Here is an 18574-nt window from a genome sequence, read left to right as displayed (position 1 = left end):
TGTACAGTTGATAGTTATTTTTTGTATTAGTCTTTTTTGTATTTTCAAATGGATGAATATTTGCTTTTACGGGCTTACTAAAAATATATACTTATGTGAAATTTATCTACTAAAAATATTGATTCAGAAAAGTAAAAGCAATAATATTGTGAAGGCACATGTTGGTCTCTACGGGCAGGGGTTCTCAAATGTCTGTTCGTTGAAAGAGTAGAAAATGATGTAGTAATATTAAATATTTAAATATTAATATTAGCTCGTTAATTGTTTATAAAACCAAAATGTAAAATTATATTTGGTAATTTCCGTACGAGCGTTTGCTATTTAAATTAATTGTTCAGATAAAAAATGCGTGAAAGTGGCTAAACACACTGCAAATCAAAATGGCAGACTTATTGCACATACGTTCGTTATACATTGTTTAATTTTTCAGCAATTTAGTTCTTAGTTTTTATCATACATCAAACTAGAATTTTTAATCAGCTTTAAAAGCATGTTTCTAAAAACTAAATTTTTGAAATTTGCTTGAATGATTACTCAGAGACAAATGATCAGCTATCAAAAATTTTTTTTAGATGTTCACCAGTTTTATAAAAACGCGGTCATTTCGGAAATTTTTAATGTTTTTACCGTCTTTATATAGCTGATATTTTCCGGTATTCTGAATTTTTTTGACGTTTCATTCAAAGAGAGCCGAAATCACTGCAACAGCAGAGTACCTTTCTTTAGCGTCGTCGGAGATAACGTGTTATTAAAAAAAAATTCTTTATTTTTCAAAAACTTTACCGTGTATACTTCGTATGTGTATAAATATACGCTTTATTTTAAAGCAATTGATATAGTAGTTTAATTTTCTTTAAAATCCCATTAATCGTGTTTTTGGGCTATCACCCTAGGAGTCCCTCTTGATTCTACTAATGATGCATGCATACAATGAGTCTCCGCATGACACTAACGACCTCTTTGCATGCCCAACAAACCCCACTCATCTAACACCCCTCTCCCTATGGTCCGACCCCGTCGAAACAGCTCGTTTCCTGGGCCTTCCGTTAGATGACCTCGACGACAACGAATCTAGAATTTATCACCCAAACGGGGATTAGGTAATCGTTACAACAACAACAACATTCTACTAATGACTTATGTATTAAACTTACTTTATTTTTATGTTGTAAGAATCTCATAGACTAAACTAACGAAAATTCACGTAACCATATAAAGTTTGTTGGTATATCTGTGAAATATCGATTTATCGATAAACTGGACATGGGTATTTCCATCGGATATGGTAACGCAGCACTTCTCAGCTGTTTTCCAAATTCGCTTTGTTATTTGCGCTGTTCCTTCATTTCATTGATAGATAGAGATTTCAAAACGTTTATTGTAATATTGTTATTGTCTATTTCGTGTTGAGGCTTTTGGAAACGTATACAAAATTCATTATTTACAAAAGTGATGTAGAGTGTATAGTTGTGGTTGGGTGGAAAAGTGCAAACTCGTCAAATTCTTAAATTGTAATAGAATGGAGTATTGAGTTTTGCTAAGACAACAAATTAACATAAAATTCCATTTACCATACGGCATTAGTAGCTGCCGAAAATAGTTAAAATATTCGAGGAAAATTTTTGTGTGGGCGTATGCATCGTGTACATAAATGCAAGTTTAAATCGTAGGTAATAAAATGGTTTTATGGTGTGATTGTTTCAATGGTGGCTATCAGCAAATTGATACTGCACGACAAGGTAAGTGAAATACACATATGTTTCTTTGTTAGAGGTACTATTAATTACAAGCTATTCATTCCGTTAATTAGGTCCACGTTTTGGTATACGTCATCTACAATGTTTTCTTGCCTTTTGTGGCTTAGCAGTTGCGTATGCATTGCGTGTAAATCTTTCTGTAGCCATTGTGGCGATGACAGATCAAAATGCCACAAATCCAGCATTTGAGGTAAGTACTAGCCTGCATATTGTAATTTTGTTAATGAAATTAGCATCATATGGCCATCTTATGTGGGTGTGCTAATTGGGTTATTCGTTACAAATTTGAAAATAAAACATCACTTTGATAGTATAATATTTTGTTTACGCTATTGCTCATCAAATGCATCGACACTAACAATTATCAGCAATATGTCAAGTATAAATGTATGTATGTACATAGGTATATGTAGTAGTCACAGCTTTACATAGTAACAGCGTTTCATAAAATAATTTGAAATTTTCTTTCTCATGATAAATAAATATATTATAATATTTTCTTTTATTTGTTTAAGTTTTAGATATAAATATTGTATATAAAGAAATTTTTGAATTTGTGACTTTATACTGATAAAAGCAAAAATGTAAACACAGTTGGCTTCTCATACGTAATATTTTGTTGTGCCCATGTGTGCATATATCAATTCAATACAAAAAAAAAAAAACAGAAATAAAGAAATACAGTTGAAGACAAGTATTTACATATATGTACGTATGTATGTAGCACTTATCTATAATTTTTATATTGTGGAAAATTTACATCTTTTAAATTATGTATGCTTATCGTTATGCTGCAATCTAACTTGTAAAACAAAACAATGCTTACCACTTCTCCCAACTCTTGCAGGAATACAAATGGGATGAGGGCATTAAGTCCTATCTGCTCAGCAGCTTTTTCTGGGGTTATGTCGTGACACAAGTGCCCGGCGGCTACATGGCACATCACTATGGTGCCAAGTATACATTCTTTTTTGGTGTGCTTATATGCTCTACGCTTGCGATTTTGACACCGTTGTGCGCCAAAGTGGGAGACTGGCCTTTGGTGCTGGCGCTGCGTGCCGCACAAGGTCTATCGCAGGGCATGATCTTTCCATCGACGCATACATTTCTGTCGAAATGGGCACCAGCTGAGGAGCGCGCACGCCTCGTTAGCTACTGTTATTCGGGCGCCCAATTTGGTACGGTTGTAATGCTGTCCGTTAGCGGTTATATAGCGTCTTCATGGCTCGGTTGGCCTAGCATATTTTACCTCTCCGGTGTTGTCGGCATTTTATGGTCATTCGTTTGGTTATATTTAAGCGCCAGCACACCTGCCGAGCATCCATCGATTAGTGTAGCCGAGTTGCGTTATATTGAATCGTCGGGACAAACACGTCGACCTTCCGATGCTGGTCGTCAAAGTAGTGCATCACAAACACAACCACAGAAATTACCATGGGCTCAAATATTCACCTCACCCCCATTCCTAACGTTGATTTTTGTGCATTTAGCCAATAATTGGGGCTTCTGGACACTGCTCACCGAAATACCGACGTACATGAAGAATATTCTCGGTATGGATATACGCAGTAATGGTCCACTCTCCGCATTACCATACCTTGCTATGTGTTTGTTGTCGTATGGTTTCATCTTTTTGGGCGATTTTCTGAATGCGCGCTTCACAACGCGTCTATGGGTGTCACGTAAATTCTTCAACACCATCGGTCAGTGGGTGCCGATGGTGGCATTGATCGGTTTGGGTTATATAAATGCCGGTGGTAGTGTTAAATTGGCAATAACATTGTTGACTATAGCAGTTGGTGCAAATGCGGCCACCTATCTGGGTTTTCAAGTCAATCACATTGATATTGCGCCAAATTTCGCCGGCACATTGATGGGCATTACAAATTGTGTAGCGAATGTGATAAGCATAATAGCACCGCTCACAGTGGGACTGATTGTGACGGATGAGGTCAGTTGCATTTTTGTGTGTTAAATTTCATTGTGCGTGTAATTGTTAATATGTTTACTTTGTTTTGCAGGAAAATCCCGCACAATGGCGTATTGTGTTCTATGTAAGCGCATTTTTCTACTTCGTCGGCAATTTGTTCTTCCTTGTCTTTGGTCGTACGAGTCCACAAAAATGGAATTTCCCACAAGGTCAGCCAGTTGCTGCTACAGGCCGAGGCGATAACATTACACACAACGCCGATGATATACACGACATAACTGATGATGAGTCTGCGCCTTTGAATCGCAACGCTGCACCATGAGACCAACGAAGCCAATAACATGACATTTAATTTTATTTCTCATTTTCGATTACGCAAACATGCGTTTGGCTAAATATTTTAAATCTCTGTCATAAAAAATATTTACATTTTTTTTCCAAATGTTTCTTAGCATGGAAGTAACTGCTTTCATGGCCAAGAAAAGGCATGTCACGAAAGTTAAGAATAAAGAATTTAGAAAACTTAGGTGTATACAAATATATATATATACATAAATATACACACAAATAATATTATTTATATTTTTTTTTTAAACAACTAAATACGTGCATTTGTAAAATTAATTTAAAGCTCGAAATGCAATTATAAGTAATTAAAGTATAAATTTATGTTTTATAAACAAACCGTTCGTTTACTGCGGCAACATTCGTAAATTACTGCTGATCATAGTAATTTTGCATGCAAATTAAAAACACCATGACATTGCCAGACTTCTGTTAAATTATTTTATATAAATAAGAATTTTTTTGCAGTAATCGAAATATGTATTTTAAATTAATTCGAAATACATTTATTATAATCTAAAGATATGTTTTGTGCTGTTGTACATAATTTAGCGTACATAAGTTAGGTTATAAATTATTGCCTTCTGTATGTCAATGTAGTAAAGTGTCTTTAATAATCAAAAAATTTGTAAAAAAAATAAATACGAAATATTTGAAAATTATAAAAGCACTTGATTCCGATCTTTCAGTTTATATGTCAACTATATGCAACAGTAGTCCAAACTGAACAATTTGTTCGAAGATGAACAATAACATTTGAACAATACTCTCAAGTCAAATTTCGTGGAGATATCTTGAGAAATAAAATTGTTTTCCATATTTTTTTTTTCTTGATTTTGATCGTTCACTTTGTATGGCAGCTATAAGCCATAGTGTGCTGAAATCGGAGCTTCTGACAAACGAGCAGCTTCTTGGGGAGAAAAAGAATTGTGCCAAATTTCAGATCGATATCTTAAAGACAGAGTTTTCGTTACTTAATATCACCAAATTCTCTGACATAACATATATAAAGTTTGCATTTCTTGATAAAAATGTTTTAACATTGAGCATTTCTTTAATATTTGTATTCTTTAAGTAGTTCGCGTATATACAGACGGCAGAAAAAACAGAGCTGACTAAATCGACACAGCTTATTGCGCTGAACATTTATATGTATATTGTAAAGGGTCTTCGACGTTTCTTTCTGGGTGTTAAAAACTTTGTGGCAAACTTAGTAAATATGCCCTGTTCAAGGTATAAAGGTATAAAAAAAATGTAAGATTTAGCGCAAGCGCAATTGAAAACAGAAAACACAAATATTTCATATAATTACTTACAGCTTATTTATTTCACCGTTCGAAAATCGAAAACGATACAGAAATGAACTTTATCAGAAAATTATTCCTGTTTTTGTAGTTGAAGAGAGAGAGATAGAGAGAAAGAGAGCCATACCTCACACGGTCTCATCCAAAACCCTTCTCTCTGCTCTGCTCTATCGAAACAGCTCGTTACCAAAATCTTTTCGTGTTGTCGTTAAAACTCACATTTGCTAACTGTAAATAGAAATTTTGTGGTTCCAACAACAGAACCAACCATTTTTTTTCTGACCTTCTTCTAGTGCTTTTAGGGCATGCAGGGTTAACCCGGCGATTTCAGTTTCAGCTTGCTGGTTGTTGGCCTAATGTTTTCAGGAAGTCATGCAGCAATATAATGTTTCGCGTCCCTTTTGATAGATTTTAAGAGTTAGTGATCTGTTTAGACGACGCTAATTTTCTCATTCTTAACTGAGATTTAATTTTCTGTTAAATTGAGACCACAGAAGCTTTAATGATTCTTTTCCTCGATGTAGAGCTCAGACGGCATCTTCTCTGATGTAAGTCGGGTCGAGTTTTTTGCCAGATAATTTATATGTACAAAAAATGTAAGAAACCTAGCTAATGAGCTAGAACAAAAAACCTCGTTATAATTTCGATGACGCTTCTTGTAAACGAAAAATAATCAAACCGATGATTTTGTGAAAACAAAGGCCACATAACCTAGATTTTCTGAGATAGTGAGTTTTACAACTAGCTGCGTGAAGAAAAGTCTCAAACACTTGTCTGACTAAAACTTATTAGAATTACTTAAATTATTTAAATACTTTTAGATCTTAGTTTTATCATTGTTAAGTTTATTGGTGTTTTATTAAATATATTACAGACTTAAGGCTACTTAGTTCGCAATCAAATAAGACTTACTAAGAATATTACAATACAATATATTTTTTTAATCGTTCCTGTGGCTACAAAAGTTAATAAGAAATACAATTAGTAATTCGTTTCGTTTAATTACATTAATTATATAAAGTATTTGATTACTGTTGCATAAAAAAAAATATATTTTTTTTTAATAATTAAGCTTATATTATTATAATAGAAGGTTAAATGTAACAAAAACTCACTGAACGCGTCGCAGGTTTTCGAACTTTTAATCTCCTTTATAAATTAAACTAGTTTTTCGTAAATTTATATTAAAAGCTAAGTAATTACAATAAAGTCATAGAGACAGCGCGCACTAGAAAAGAGGAAAATTCCAAAAAAAAAACTACAAACTATCATACAATCATAGCTATACTCATGTGATAAGCCATTATATAGTCATATTAATATACAATTATTAAGCCGGTTATGTTTATGTTCTAAGTACAGATTGTGTAGTTATGGAAATTTTGATTTTTCTGTATTGCTTTTTTCTTCATATTATCACAATCTTCTCTCTGAATACAAATTCGCGTAAGCTTCTTTCATGAATACATACAAACACTAGCTGATACGAGGAAGAGAGATTAAATTGAACTCTCTTACTTCGGTGCGGCGCATTTCCGCGTAAGCTGTTCGCCGTCGTTTGCGCTGAGCGCTTCTCGACTTAATTCAATTTATGATTCGCCGGCAAATCTTCGGAACGTATACAACGTCCACGATAGCATATCTCCGTTTCGGATGTCACTTTCATTGAAGTGGACGTTGCATAGACGACTTTATCCATCAAGTTCATTTTAGCTTGGTCATCCGCCGGAGTTTTCACAGCCGTCGCTGATAAGGTGGGCTCTGTAGCCTCTTCCGTTACGGCATTCATCGCCTGTGTGGTCGTATCGGCTTTGGTGCGTTTAATATTCATGTATTCTTGTCTGCGCTTGCCGACTGCCGCCAACGCCGCGGTCACCGCATGATCTTCCGATTCATCGATGGCGAATAAATCATGTAGTTGTCTCTTGACTTCGGAGAATATGCTCGGTTGCGATTCCAGATCATCAACTACTTCATCCATGCGTCGTGTAGCGCTCTCTGCGGTTGCGCTTTCGTCTTCATTTCCTGTTGGTATGATTGTGCTTCTTTCCAAATCATCATCCATAGCGAGCGTCGTTGCAAACGAGGTGACTTCTAAGGGCTCCGATGTTGTCGGCTCGTTCGTGTTCATTGTACTTAATGGATCGTTTGTTGTTGTTGTAAATGTTGTGGGCACCGGTGTTAGTGGTGTGGTCGTCTTAAGTTCCTTCACTATTTCGTCTGTAGACTTTTCCTTGCCATAGAGTGAATTGTACAGTTGCGAACCAAGACCTTGCGACTCGGCCGTCTCAAAGCTTTCACTGTTTTGTGTTGTGGGCAATCTGAGTTTCTTGAATTTGTTGCGTCTGTTAACGCGGTTGAATATCGTGGTTTTCTGTGACTCAAAGAAGGTTCCATCTGTGGTACGCTGCGTAGTCTCCTCTACCGATTCGAGTGGTTTCTCTTCAGGTGCCTTGCCCATAACTTCTTCCAGAAGTTCAGCAAACGATTTTTCGGGCCTGAAAAAAATTTGTTTACAATTAAGTCTTATAACATTCGATATTAGCGATATGCGGGTATAGCATTGTTTCTAACTTATAATTTCGGTATTTCCTAATCCAATACCAACCTTCAATTAAATTTAGATGTATCTTACTTACTTTAGATTAGGCCCCATAAGTGATGGCTTTGTCTCACCGAAGCTTGCGGATACGTTGACTTCAAAGTTATCTGCCTTTTTGTTATCATCAGGTCCTATGGTTACGATTTCCGGCTCTTCCTCGAACTTATGTTCATTTTCTTTATTCTGTTCTTTCGGGTTGGTAGGTTTGAAGTGGTGATTGCTGCCGAATTTCAATGCTGGAGACCATTGTGATTCCTGACCATCCAACTGGAAGTTCGGTCTTTGCCTGCGTCTTTGTGGTGGTGAGGCCTTTTTGCCAAAAAAATTAACTCGTGAAATTTTTGAGTTGAAAAATATGCGTAAAGACTCACCTCATTCTCATACAGATCATGATTAAAACGGTTTATTTTGCGGAAATTATTCTTAGGCTCTTCGACTTCAGCTTCGTCCTCTGGAATCGACGTGGTTGATGATAGAATTTGTGGACGACGCGTGCGTGCGCGCACTCTAATCACCTTACGTGGTGGTATGCGTGGGCGTAGCTATTAAAGAATGTGTTAAAAAATATATTCTATAAATTTTGATAGAGAATCTCTTTTGCCACTTACCGAAGTTTTCGTTTCGGTCTCCGGTGTTGTTGTGGTTGGCGGTTCGGTAGTTGTAGTGCGCAAACGTGGATAATTTCGGCGTATAAATGGTGAACGTCTTGTGGTAACTAGCGGTTCTTCAGTTGTTGTTGTTGGTGCTGCGGTAGTGGTGCTTGTTGTACTCGGCAAAGTGGTAAAGACTGGATTAATCTCATTGCGTATGATCGGTTCGGTAGGACTTAAATCCTCTTGATTGGGGAAATAACCTGGTCCGAAATTGTCCTTAGTGTATTGACTGTATTGTTGAGCGATTTGCATTGGCTCCAACATACCGGCTGGGAAGGTCTGTTCATTCGTTTCTACGGTATTGCTTGGCGTAACCGTATACACTTGTTGAGTTTCTGACGTCGGTGCTTCCGAACCGTAGTTTGTGGCATAAGAACTGGGTATTGCCGTTGGACTAGATGGCTTGCGAGATGACAATGGCTTTATGATTGGATAATTTTGATTCAACACATCGCGTTGGTACTCCAAATCTTCAGCTTTGCCTGATTCGCCATACTTCTTACGCTGTTTTGTACGTAAGCTTTGACGTTCTTCTTGTGTGGGTTGATAGCGTATACGATTGGGATTGCGTATAAGTGGATTACGTGCTGCAGACGATGGGCGGCGTGTTGTCGGTGTGATTTCTCCCTCAGCATCTGATGAAGTTGTTGTGCTGGCTGTTGCACGTGAACCAAATGGACGACGCACGCGTTGTGCGGGCCGTTTTGTAGATGTTTCCGTTTCAGAGTAGGATACAGAAGAAGTTACTTTAGAAACGAGAGGCTTACGCACGCGATTAAGTGGACGTCTAGTTGGTCGCGTAGGCTGTTCTGGTTCCGGCTCTGGCTCATTTGGTGTTGTGGTAGCAAGTTCACCTATAGCATTTTGTTTGTCCTTCTCTTGCAAATTATTTACTAGTCCTGGTAGATTTGGTGTGAGTGGTGGTAATTCAGACGGTACATGATAAGGATTGGGCTCATATTCAATGGTGCTGTCGGGAATCTCGTTTTGATTGTATGCAGGACGTTGATCAGATACTTGCTGACGATGCGGTTTCAATTCAGTCTGTACATCTTTTTCACGCTGCAATTCTAAGACATCCGGCCGTTGTGGAGAGACTATATTGTATGCATCTTCAGGTCCCGAGATCGCTGATTGTGACGGTGAATAGAACGTAATACGTTGTTTGGTTGTCGATGTAGTCTTATGAGTGGTGGATGGTACATTGACATCTCGTTCATAGTCTACATCAACAGGCGTATATTGTACTTGCTCGAAAGGCGGATTTGTGGGATTTACTAATTGTGGACGATTGCGAAAAGCATCTTGTTGACGGAAATACTGTTTCATGCGATACTCTTCCTCCGGCGTAGTGCTTGTGGGTGGACGTGTGGTGTAACGTGGCAACTGCTCCTCAACTGGTTCTTTTGGTATGGTACCAAAAGAATAGAGAGGACCGTTAGCATGCTGATAATCGACCTGTCCATTGGGATTGTAAGTGAAGAAAGTATGCGCGGGTGCAGCAGTCGTTGAAGTTGTGCTGGTTGTGGTGGTAGTGGTGCTTGTCGAAGTGGAAGTACTAGGCGCTGGACGGTTGGGCTGAATTTTATAGATGTCATCATTGATTATCTGGTTAGGTGCTGGCTGGAATTGAGCATATGGATTGTTAATGGTTTGTGTGAAAGCTGGTTGTTCAATTGGTTGTTGTTGTTGCTGTTGTTGAACTATGTGCTGCGGACGTTTCTTCTTTGGGCGATCAAGTTTGGTGACCTTAGGTGAGTTAACCTCGCGTATAGCATCTTGCTCGTAGAAGTAGTTAAATTTGTTGCCTCGCGTAGGCGCCAGTGTGGCACGTTGAGTCGTGACTTCAAATTGATCGCGTTGCTTCTGTACAGGCTCATTCAATGCTGGATAGTAGTCCTTGGTGGTCGATGGCTGCTTTACACGTTGTGGACGCACACGCTGTGTGGGCTGTGGTGGCTGATACTGATTAATGTCGTTTTGGCTATAAACTACACTTGGCTTAGCCGGCTGGCTCACAATTTCTTGTGTACCGCTGTTGCTTTTAGCGATATTAATGACAATTGAGCCAACATGTGGCTCAGGTAAAAGTATCTTATTGAAACCACTTGGTGTGCGGTAACTAAGCGGTGCTACAAAGAAAGGTATCTCACGTAGCTCACGAGTTTGTGCGAGTTGCGATAAATAGGGTAGCTCAAACTTTGCATAACCTTCCGGTGTCGACATACCAGCTGGACCGACAAATATCTCTGGTATCTTCTTGGTGGGTGCATCCACAACAGCGATTGTGTTGGAATGACGTAGCGCTGCGACAACATCCGCTTGTGTGGGGCGCGCTGAGTTACGTACCAAGAACATGGCGAGCGGTGGCTGATGTGCTTTCGGTTTCGGACGTGGTGTTGTTAATTGCTGTTGAGGATTAACATAATTCTGGAAAATAGTTTTTGGTTTGAGAGTGGTGGTCTTGGGGCGCCTCGTGCTCGTACTGGGTGTTGATGTAAAATAGTTCTGTTGATCCAGCGAACCAAGCGAGTCTTGCGTGTAAAACTGATTGATTTGGTATGGATTAACCGTGGGCAATGAGGGATTCACATTATATTTGTTCACTTCGAAAGCTTGCGACTCGGGTTTTTGCTGATTATAGAGGGTGTCATATGGCACATACAACAACTGTACGTCTTGTGGATTGCCAGCATTGCTGTTAGGCGTCAAGGCGGGTGCAGTCGGCGCGCTATGCTGGAAGGGCGCAGTTGGTAAGCTTTCCGGTTGTTGGTACGAAGGTATTTGTGCATTGTAGTCGGATTGCGGTTTATTCAAATCGTAAAATTGCTCCACTTGTGGTTCGGCAGGGAATACTTGTGGTGTTACGCTTTGCAAAGATTGCTGTGTTGGATTCGGTTTAGACTCACGATAAATATTCTTAGCTGGGAAGCTGTCTTCGATGTAATTCTGCTGTGGCAATGGTTTTTGCAAAGGTTGCTGAATGGGTTTCTGTGGTATTGGGTGGAATTCTGGTGGGAAGACCGGTTGCTGGTTGTATAATGGTGAACTGAAGAGTGTAGCTTGTGCGCCACCACCACCAAAGGTGTGTTGTATCTGATAGCCGGTCTGCAATGAACTTGGTCCTGTGGCACCGGCTGCACGATTACCACCATCTGGACGGAAAGGCATTTCAAATTTGAAGAAAGACTGTGAAGTTGGTTCGCCAGCTTGTAGTGCGGATGCCTTTAGCGGTGGCGCGCCGAAAGGCGAACCGAGTTGTGGACGCGCATGTGGCTGATTTACGAAACGCTGAAATTGATATGGAAAATCGAATGACTGCTGTTGCGACGCTGGTGGATTATGCGGCTTTGGCAAATCACCAAAGCGGCCATTTGGTGGAAAAGCCTGCGAGTAGGTGAGCACACGCCCATTCGATGAGCGATCCTTAGCAGTCGCGCTATCCACAGGTTGCGCGAGTGGCACCCAGTCAAAAGAATCGGAGACGCCGGGTGAAGTCGGTTCCAATTGACGTGACCATTTTTCAGCTGCCTGCGCATGCGCAAACAAGCACACACAAAAGCAAGCGATAAGCGCGCCGGTTGGAGTGTTAAACGTTTGTTGTTGTCGGGTCATTGTTGGGCCTGCAAGCGAAACAGAATCGAAAGAACGTAATTAGAATTAATTGTGGATAATTTCTTATGCATAACCACTAGTTGTATTGACACGCTCTGCACGTTCTCACGCCGGGCGCATGCAAAGAATTTTATAATTTTATAATAAACGTGTGTATGCTTAGTAAATACTGCCTGTTTTGTTCTTTAATTAAAAGCAACATAAATAATTGAATTAGGCCACTTGCGTCTAGTCAAGCTAAATTAAATCTAGGAAGTTAAAATTGCTCGCTATTTCATGTATATTAGCAATCAAACGCATAATATTGGAGTATATGCTTGATTTCCTAGCGATTTCAAAGCTGCCGCCCACCAATTCGTCAAGGATTGGTTGCGGTGAAAATGAAACTGAAATAATTTTGTTTGTAGCATTGTGTATACAGTGCTTAGTAACTAAATTATTTACTATTATTATTGTTGTTGTGGCCATAATCAGTCATTGGCAAGTCGGTGATTTTATAAATTATATGCGTCTGCGCACAAAATCGATCGGTTTTGAGCGCAACTTGCAGATCTGGGCTACAATTTGGTATTTTCATGCATAGCGGTACCTTGTGGCAATATCATCCGCCACTTTATATATACACATATGTACCTACTAGTATGCATAAGAGCGCACATACATATGTTTATTATTTAATTTGTATGCTCACAGTCGTTCGCAAGCACGCTGAAGTTTATGATTTTTAGCTTTTGCACTTCATATTGATAAAATCGAATTTCCTTATTGCCATGTTTTAATACCCGACCCGATACTAATTTTTCTTTTAATTTCATCTGCAGTATGCTGCTTTACCCTCAATTCCTCGGTTTATCTTGGATTTTTTCAATGTCGACTCATTTATTATTGGCATTTAATGATCCGAAGTGTTTTGAATTTGAAAATTTCACGAGTTAATTTTTAATATCCGCATTCCGAGATAACTTTATAATGAAAAGTTTGTGTTGCTGTTGTTGCTACTCGTTTGCGTAGTACCATTTAAAATGTAATTGTTACGCTTACGGTACAATTTGCGGTAAAAGGCAGTTTGCGGCTTTCGGAAGTTCAGGTTCATTGCTGGCAAGGTATGAACGAAAGAATTCGAACAACTACGGACTGGATGCTTGCAGACTTTATGTAACACCTTACATATACTTACTTGTGAGGTATTAAATTAGCTTTGTTTTGACTATGACTATGAGTTATGACATTTTTAAAGCTTTGACAGCTTCTTAATAATACTTACAAAGGAATTTAAAATACGTCGCTCCTTTGATAACTACCACATATCTATTATGAAGTGAATAAGAAATAAGTTTTAACGAAAGAATGAATGATAGAGTTTTTTAAATTTCAACAAATCTTTTTAGAAGCCACTTGTTAGTACCATTCTCAAGTGACTTGTGAAAGACTTTCTTGCACCATACCGAAGTTTTCATTCTCAGGTTTAGAAATTCCCATATTTGGCTGAGAAATGCTCTGCAGTACACACAGAACAACTAGAACTGTTGGATTGATTAATCGATTAAGTGATTAATTTATTACGACTTATTGAATTATTTCATAATTATTTGAAATTATTGATGTAAAGATATATTCATTTGTTGTTTGATATATAGATAGCTACAGTGATTGATACACTGTTTGATTTATTTGTTGAATCATTAATAGATTAGTCAACTGATTGATTATTAATTGATTGATCGTTAGATTCATAGGATCATTGATTGATTGATATACTGATATACTGATTAAATGATGTAAGGATTTATTGTTTGATTAGTTGATGGAGCGACTGCTTGATTAATTAATTCATAGACTGGTTAATTCATTGAATTACTAATTGATTATTCAACTGATTAATTGAATTCGACTAATTGAATTATTAAATGATTATATGATATTTTTGATATATAGATATATTGACAGATTAGATTAAGCGATTGAATCATTTATTAATTAGTCGACTGATTGATTATCAATTGATTGATAGTTAGTTAGATAAATATATTCATAGATTATCATATGGAATTATTGATTGATTGATCGACTGATTAATTGATAGAATGTCTAATTTAACTGACTTATTGATTAATTAAATAACGAACTGTTTGATCTATTTGTTTATTGATAGCTTACATTGATTAATTACTATTTGATTACCTGGTTAAATCACTAATTGATTAGCCGACTGTTTCATTATTGATTGATTAATAGTTAGTTAGATAGATAGATTCATAGTTATAGGAGTATCATATATAATGATTAATTGATTAATCGACTGATTAATTGGTATAATGTCTAATTTAGAACATTTGACTGATTAATCGATTGATGAATTGATTAAAAACAAATTGTTTGATTAATTGATTGATCTAATTTTTATTGATTACTTGTTTGATTTATTAATTGATTAAGTAATAATTAGCGATTGTTTGATTAATTAATTGATTAACTAAAATAAAGTCTTTATATGGAAAACTTTTTCATTTGACAAGATATCTTTACGAAATTCTGCACAGAGCATTGCCTAAGGCAGCGCTATAGTCTCCGAATATATTACTCAGATCGGCTTATTATAGCATATAGTTGCCATACAAATACTTGTTAGTTTGAGAAGGCTATTATGGCTTCGGTAAAACCGAAGTTAACGTTTTTTCTTGTCATTATTTTTTTTATATCATTATTAAAATTATTATAGCTAATAAATTAAAATTATTATAGCATTTTTATTAAACATGCAGCAGCAATGACCTCGCCATTGAAAAAGTTCATCAAACCGATCGTTCTGATTATTTTCTCTGCTCTGTGGAAAGTGAATAAACTTTATTTTAATTAATCGCAAACTTCAATTTGTTTATATTAACCACAATTTATAAGCTTCAACTCGCAAATTTGCATATATTTGCAATAATTTTCCAACATAATTTAAATTTAATTAAAAACAGCTAGAAAACTCCAACAAAACGCGAACAATAGGCAAATGATTGAAAACGGAAAAGTGCAAAAAACTGTTGAAGTGTTGATGGATTTATGTGCAACCAAGGCTAATAACGTCAGTACTATCAATACTCTTAGCGGCACATTGGTGTTGTTGTTGTTAATGATGTTGCTGAGATGCAGATTGTTAGCGTGTCTAAGATGCACATGATGATAACTGAATGGCGATTGCAATTGCAGTTTAACTTATACGAACATACATATCATATATCGCTGGATCAATATATACACATATATATATATATTATATATATATAAAGATAATGATTTTTCGAAGCCAGTGCTGCTCTTTGTAACTTATGGATGCGCAGCCGAGAAAGGCATGCAGTGCCCACACACACATACATACACACCTATCGGCATATCTTAATCACCGTAATGTCTGTGGTCATTGAATTGTAACGAGACAACAACTTGTAGTAAGTCGACAATAAAAACAACTGCAATATTAAAATGCTTCAAAGCGCAGCTTAAAAATAGTATATATTGTATATGTATGTATGTATGTGCAGCATGCGCTCGGTTAACTGGCCGCTTGGCTACTTGACTACTTGACTGGTCGGCTGACTGCCCGGCTAGTTGATCACTTTCATTTTCACTTTTCCACTGAATTACTCGTGTGCAATTTCATTTCATTTCTTGCCGGTCATGCATGTGAGCGCAAGCAAAGAACAACAAAAACAATAAGAGCACTATCAGTAATACTACCAAGCTTTGTAAGCCGTAAGCGGATACGCTTAGGGGAATGGAAGACGTACTAAGCGCTCATGCACATGCACACAGCTACACATACATACACGTATATATGTATATACAATATATATATCCACAAGCATACTGCTAGCTTGTAAAGCATGCATTCAAGATATGGGCTAAATGAAAGCAAAAGTTGTTGAGTTTCTTGAGGCAGATAATATCTTTACATATACCATATTATTGTTTTTTCTTTTGTTATTTTTGAAAACAAAATGCATTGTTCGAACGGCAAAAAGTGGAAAATCAGAAATTAGAGTAGAAAAGGTTTTCTAATATTTCAATTATTTCACTAAATTGTACTGTTTCTGGTTGTACATGTGCTTGAATATTAGGGTGGTGTGCTTGTATGCTGTATTTATTATAGCATAGAAGGGTATAAACAGAATTTTAACTTAATTTTGATCTGTCAGTTTGAATGGCAGCCATATGCTATAGTGGTCCGATCTGAACAATTTGTTCAGAGATTAAAGCGCTGTTTTGGATACTAATGCGTGGAAAACTTCGTGAAGATACCTTGTCAAATAAAGAAGTTTTCAATACAAGAACTTGATTTTGATCGGTCACTTTGTATGTCAGCTATATCCTATAATAAACGGATATCGGCGGTTTCGTCAAATGAGCAGCTTCTTGCAAAGAAGAGAACGTATGCAAAATTTCTGATCGATATCTCAAAGACTGCGCTACTACATGGACAGTAATACCTGGTATATGCCACACGAGGATGCTAGCAGTAGGCAGAACAGTTGAACCTCATTTTAGAAATACCGAACTTCACCTTTATATAAAAATGAAAAATAAAAATTAATTATTTTTCTCAAAAATTTGTTGCCAACAAAAAAGGTCACACCCTAGTGCACTTGCCCACTACACACATATTCATATGCGCGGCAATAGATATTATCTCTATTTATCTTAAGTCTTTTTATATTATATCAACTTACTGACCAATAAATGCCATTAAAGCAGCAATTATTATAATTACTACATTTCTTTATTCAAAGTGGAAAAGAAAGTGCACTAAAAGTACTGCGCAGCCCTTTTTGCCGTTAATCTTTCATACATTTCTTGCTTTTATTGTGCATAAATATTTTACCCATGTCGACAGTTGCTTTTGATATGAGCTTGTGCGGCGAGTTTAATTTCAATTATTTTTTATTAATGCAATCGTGCAGCAAAAAAAATAACAAAAAAAAAAGTAGAGGGAAGAGGAGTGGAGTAGTTGTGAGTGCTTGTAAAGTACACAAAAGTATTTAGTTGCTATTACAAGTTTATGAAATGCATACAAATAAGAAAAATAAAGCGATAAATGTATGCTCATAAAAACATAAATAAACGAGTCACTCGATAATATTTAAGTAACGTAGAAATACCAATAACAGCAATATCAAACTGCTTGCATCTGTGAATGACCAGTTAATATGTTAAAGAAAAATTAACAACAATAATAAGTGGCAAAGCAAAAAAAAAATATTGTAAAATACTTTTTGGTTAATAGAGCATACCTGCGGCGCTGTAAAAAATCAAAATAACAACAATAAATACAAAAAATCAAAAAATTTAGGAAATTCTCAATTTTTTGTAGTTACTTGCTACTTACCACACATATAATAACACCCATCCTACATGACAGTGTAATTAAAAGGGTGTGGCATACTTTGCTCGCAACAATAACATAACATGCACCTACTTACAACCTACACCTACACCTTTGTGTGGCAATAATGAGCGTTTGTACATAAATATTTAACAATTACATGATTTATAGTCATTACTTCGGTATTATTGTTGTGCGCACTTATTATTTTCCTATTAACCCAGAGCAAATTGTTTGGCAGTATTGAAGGTGAAACTTTTTGGCAATGACTTTAATATTGCACCCAATTTTTCGTTGTTGTTTTTGGTAGAAAGTTGGAAAAACTTGTAGAAATGTTGGTTAGATAGATGTTTTGTGAATACATACATAGTTTTTGATTTATTTTAGATATGTGCCAAATATTTGTATATTTTCTTAAATCATTGAACTTTGTGGTGTTTTGTATGTGATATATTTATTTTTAGCGGATAAAAATTTTCTCCTTGGTGGGTACAACCTTTTTTATATTCGTGTGTAGCTTGATCTCCATATAACAATAAATACAATTTTCCATTCGCTTATTATAAGCTTCGGCTGTGATGGCCTTCAGCGAATTTACGTTTTTCAGATTTTTCGTGATCGCCAAAAAAATTTGGATTTTGGTATTTTTTTTATAAATAAAAATTAGTTTAGTTATCTGAAAGTTATTGCCTATACAATGACCTATGATTGTTAAAAATTATTGACATTTAATAAAATGGCTGACATTTTAAAAAGCTCTCGAATTTTGTATAAAAACGAAATGACGTTTATTTCGTCGAAATTACTTTTTTTAAACAATCGAAAAGCTGTAAGGTGATTGTATGGAAAAATATACATTAATTAAGCAGAAAAATATCGAAGTGATCGAATTATTTGTTTTCGAGTTACAACTGCAGTCAATTTGAAAAATGTATTGTAGTTTTGAGAAAAGCAGCTGGTTGGGCTTATTGAGCTGACCGCGACATTTTACTCAAATTTT

The 18574-nt window shown here is 36.5% G+C and overlaps 2 protein-coding genes across 2 annotated transcripts in view; one reads left to right on the top strand and one right to left on the bottom strand.

The window, feature by feature from the left end:
• The first annotated feature begins 1341 nt into the window (after positions 1-1341).
• Positions 1342-4702, top strand: LOC106627224 (putative inorganic phosphate cotransporter). The gene is made up of 4 exons (XM_014247274.3): positions 1342-1739; positions 1811-1947; positions 2605-3708; positions 3779-4702. The coding sequence occupies exons 1-4, from the start codon at positions 1679-1681 to the stop codon at positions 4007-4009; spliced, it is 1533 nt and encodes a 510-aa protein (XP_014102749.2). The 5' UTR covers positions 1342-1678; the 3' UTR covers positions 4010-4702.
• A 1458-nt stretch (positions 4703-6160) lies between these two features.
• Positions 6161-18574, bottom strand: part of LOC106627327 (mucin-2) — a 35364-nt gene continuing 22950 nt past the window's right edge. Inside the window, exons 3-6 of the mRNA XM_070107950.1 lie at positions 8547-12214; positions 8310-8480; positions 7976-8247; positions 6161-7834 (exon numbers count right to left, since the gene is read on the bottom strand). Coding sequence (XP_069964051.1) covers positions 6916-7834; positions 7976-8247; positions 8310-8480; positions 8547-12206 — 5022 coding nt within the window. The 5' untranslated portion in view covers positions 12207-12214 and the 3' untranslated portion in view covers positions 6161-6915. The remainder of the gene's footprint in view (positions 7835-7975; positions 8248-8309; positions 8481-8546; positions 12215-18574) is intronic.

Source organism: Bactrocera oleae, chromosome 4 (genome assembly GCF_042242935.1).
Source record: "Bactrocera oleae isolate idBacOlea1 chromosome 4, idBacOlea1, whole genome shotgun sequence".
Lineage (NCBI taxonomy): Eukaryota > Metazoa > Arthropoda > Insecta > Diptera > Tephritidae > Bactrocera > Bactrocera oleae.
This window is presented reverse-complemented; position numbering and strand designations above follow the sequence as displayed.